Genomic DNA, 3,933 nt, shown 5'->3' on the forward strand with positions numbered 1-3,933 from the left:
GTCATCGGCCGCGTGGGCAAGGGCGCGGCCGGCGCGCTGCAGCAGCTGGCGGCGCAGGGGCCCGGCGTGGCGCGGATGATGGCGGAGGCGGCAAACAGCTACATGGCGCCCGGCACGCCTGGCGAGGCCCAGTCGATCCGCACGGCTGCGGCGGCAGCGGCGACTCCCGGCGCGGGTGAGCGTTGGCTGGCGTTGCGGACCTCGCGCAAAGCTTTCCAGTGCTGCACAAAGCTCCTCAAAATCGCTGCACCTACGTTTTGCCATGTGCTGTGTGTCAACTGAACCCAATCGCACCCTCCTCCCCCCCCTCCCCAGCCGGCCCCAACGTGGCGATGCTGTCCGGCCCCGAGCACGTCCCGGGGCAGCCCGCCGTCCCCGGCGGCAGGCTGTCGGCCGGCGGCGCCCCCCAGGAGACTGAGCTGGAGCGCCGCACGCGGGAGCTGCAGGTGGGGCGCGCGGCTTGGGCCTTTAGCACCCACTCAACCAAACCGCACACAGACACACGTATGAACACGCGCACACACACACATACACACACACACATGCACACACATGCACACACACATGCACACGCTTGCTCATACAAACGCACCACTGTTGCGGGGTCGGTGCCTGCTATGCTACGCTGCCAGGCAAGGTTCAGTGCGTTGCGTGTTGTGTGTCCTCAAACGGCTCCGCTTTTGGCTGCGTGCTGCAGCTTTCAAGCTGCAACTGCACTACACTCTGAATCCGAGACATCAAGGCGGCACACTTCTTGGCCCCACGACCACCCTTTCTTGGCTCGGATTGACCAATCGCAACTCCACCCCCCTTGTCGACGCTTTCGCAGGCCAAGCAGCTGGCGCTGATGCAGGAGCGGCGGCGCATGGAGGAGGAGCGGCTGCTGGCGGCGCTGCCGGCGCCGATGGGCTTCCACAAAGGGCGCCCCGTGGCGGCGCTGGTGGTGTTCCGCTGCTGCCTGCAGTGGCGCGCGTTCCAGGCGGACAGGACGTCGGTCTTTGACCGCATCATACACGTGAGCACCGGGAAGTGGGTTTGGGAAGGCAAGGGCCCGGAATGACGCTGGCGCTGGCTTTGAAGGGTGCGGGGCGTAGCGACCGTTTTAGAGGGAAAGCTGGTGCAGCCGCGGGGCCCTGCTTCGCTCGCCGTCGCCCCTGGTGCTGTGCGGCTGCTGGCTCTCGCGCCTTGTTCTTGAGAATCTTGCCAAGTATCTCTCCGATGGAAACTCATCCAGACAACCACACACACATTCAAACACACACACACACACACACACACACACACACACACACACACACACACGTGCGCGCACCCACACACTCATACATTCACATACTTTGCCGCACCACTTGCTGATGTCACTCGTAGGTCATTGGCGCCCAGATCGAGCGCCACCAGGAGGACAACCCCCGGCTGTGCTACTGGCTCACCAACACCACCACGCTGCTGTTCCTGCTGCAGCGCAACATCAAGCCGGCCAGCAGCGGCAGCCTCAAGGGGCGCGCGGCGGCAGCAGGGCGCGCGGCGGGCAGCATGCTCAACAACTGGCTGGGACGCGGCGCGTCGATGGGCGGCGGTGAGCCGCTTCGTATTGCATTCCACATCAGCTTGCTTCCAGCAACCGTCGGGCGCTTGTGTGTCGTGAGAACGCTTGCATGGCTTCCAGCCGGCGTCAGGGGGCAGCTTCCCATCTGCTCAAGGCACCAGCAACCCGCCACCCTTCTACACCTCGCCTCACACCTCACCTCTCACCCCTTCCCGCCTCAACCCCCACCGCCGCGACGCCTAAACAACCCCCGCAGGCGAGGCCTCCATCCATGGCGGCGGCGTGGGCGGCTTCCGCCTGGTGGAGGCCAAGTACCCCGCCCTGCTGTTCAAGCAGCAGCTGGATGCGTTTGTGCAGAAGATCTTCCCCATGCTGCGCGACAACGTCAAGAAGGCCATCACGCCCCTGCTGGTGGGTGCATCACCCGTGCGGCGTCACGCAGGGGCCCGCGCGCTCCTCGCATGTGTGCGTACTGCAAATCGTGTGGGCTCGCGCGTGTGCCTGTGCCTGTGCTGCATGCCACTTTGGATCACTTTGCCTAAACTGCGGTCTGAACCTCCTGCCCTGTTCAAAATCCGCCGCCCTCTCTCGCACAGGCCCACTGCATCCACACGCCCCGCGGCGCAAGCGGCCGCGCCCTCGGCCCCAGCCGCCGCGCCACCAACAGCGACGTCAGCGGCGGCGCAGCGGGCGCGGCCAGCGGCGGCGGCGCGGCGGCGGCGCAGGGCAAGGCGTGGGCGGAGATCCTGGGCGTCCTGGACGGCCTGCTGGATGACCTGCGCGCCGCATACGTGCCCAAGCCCCTGGTGCAGGTGGGTGGACCTGTGTTGAATTGCACCGCCTCTGTGGGCGGCTTTGAGCATACGGTAGTCGTGGGGTCCGGGGGTTTGCGGCATTGGTGCGTTGGGGCCAGGGGTGCGGTTCTGAAGCGCAGCAGAGCCAACAGGTCGAGGTGCGAGGCCGAATTGCCCTGCCGTACCCCCTGGCCAGCTGCAGGCTCTGTGCTTGGCTGCGCAGGCACCTGCTGCTGCCTGCGCGAAACACCCCTGTGACATACGTGCGCCCCGTCCCACCCCCTGCGCACTGCACCCTGCAGGCGCTGTTCCGGCAGCTGTTTGCGTTTGTCAACGTGCAGCTGTTCAACCAGCTGCTGCTGCGCCGCGAGTGCTGCTCCTTCAGCAACGGGGAGTACGTCAAGACCGGCCTCGCGCAGGTGGGGGATGGGGTGGCGCGTGCGTGTGGTTGTGTGTGTGACTTTGTGTAGGTGTGTGTGTGTGTGTGTGTGTATGTTTGTGTGTGTGTAGGTGGGGGGTGGGTGGGTGGGGGTGATTGGGAGCATGTGGTTCTGGCCTGCACGTGCGTGGCGCCGGTTTCGTCGTTCGTCCTGGCGTGCCGCAGCACCCCCCGCTTCGTCCAGGCTAGTGATGCCAACACAGCTTTGATAGTAGATTCGGCAGCCGGGGCTCGCCCCGGCGATGACATCACCGTATGGGAACTGAAGCCTTGCGGGGAACGGCACACCGCACACACAAGTTTTGTTGTTCGTGACGCATGCATGTGTGTGCGTGCATGCAATCGTTCATGTCAGCCATGCAAGTGCTTGCATGCACGCGCGCACGTGTGTGGGAGGGGGGAAGCGCTTTTGTTGTGCGTTCGCAAGGTTCAAACTTACAAGCCGGGGGGCTGCACGTAACGAAAGGCTGGGCTGGCCTTGCACATCAGGGGGCTCCGCAGGCCGCTTGCAACGCTATGAACAAACCCGTCTTTGACCTTGAACACCCCCCCCAACACACACACCCACACTCACACACACACAAACACAGACACGAGCACACACGAGCATATACTCACAAACACTCGAATGTTCTTTCTCATCTCCACCAGGTTGAGACCTGGATCCAGGAGCGGGGCACCGAGTGGGTGGGCGACAGCTGGGACGAGCTCAAGTACATCCGCCAGGCGGTCACCTTCCTGGTCATCGGCAACAAGCCGCGAAAGACGCTGGAGAACATCACGCGCGACCTGTGCCCCATACTCTCCATACAGCAGCTCTACCGCATCAGCACCATGTGGGTTTTAGGGGAGGCGCATGTGGTGTTGATGGGCGAACGTGAAGTTGATTGCAGGGAGGGTGCGAAGCGACCTGGCAACTCAGCTGAGCACACGCACTTTCGTGCTGGATTTACGAGGCGCATGCCAATTCGCATGGGAGGCACGCGGGTGACCACACCCGTGACGCCACACTTCCAAGCCTCCCGCCAACAGCAGCGCTGACCCCATTCAGCAAATCCGACATGCCCGACCTCCCTCTCCCCCTCACCCTGACCCCGGCTCGACCCCCCCTTACCCCACACACATCGCCACTGCCACCCCTCTCAACCCTCCTC

At 64.2% G+C, this 3,933-nt stretch overlaps 1 protein-coding gene across 1 annotated transcript in view; it reads left to right on the forward strand.

Moving 5' to 3' along the window:
- The window catches only part of MNEG_13967 (myosin heavy chain, class XI), a gene marked incomplete at both ends in the record, with an annotated part of 4,783 nt that extends 963 nt beyond the window's left edge, over positions 1–3,820 (forward strand). Inside the window, 10 exons of the mRNA XM_014037561.1 lie at positions 43–175; positions 316–446; positions 830–1,015; positions 1,369–1,576; positions 1,803–1,957; positions 2,143–2,358; positions 2,643–2,759; positions 2,964–3,032; positions 3,431–3,619; positions 3,812–3,820. Of these exons, the coding sequence (XP_013893015.1) occupies positions 43–175; positions 316–446; positions 830–1,015; positions 1,369–1,576; positions 1,803–1,957; positions 2,143–2,358; positions 2,643–2,759; positions 2,964–3,032; positions 3,431–3,619; positions 3,812–3,820 (1,413 nt within the window). The remainder of the gene's footprint in view (positions 1–42; positions 176–315; positions 447–829; positions 1,016–1,368; positions 1,577–1,802; positions 1,958–2,142; positions 2,359–2,642; positions 2,760–2,963; positions 3,033–3,430; positions 3,620–3,811) is intronic.
- Positions 3,821–3,933: the final 113 nt, after the last annotated feature.

Source organism: Monoraphidium neglectum, assembly GCF_000611645.1.
Source record: "Monoraphidium neglectum strain SAG 48.87 unplaced genomic scaffold scaffold04169, whole genome shotgun sequence".
Classification (NCBI taxonomy): domain Eukaryota; kingdom Viridiplantae; phylum Chlorophyta; class Chlorophyceae; order Sphaeropleales; family Selenastraceae; genus Monoraphidium; species Monoraphidium neglectum.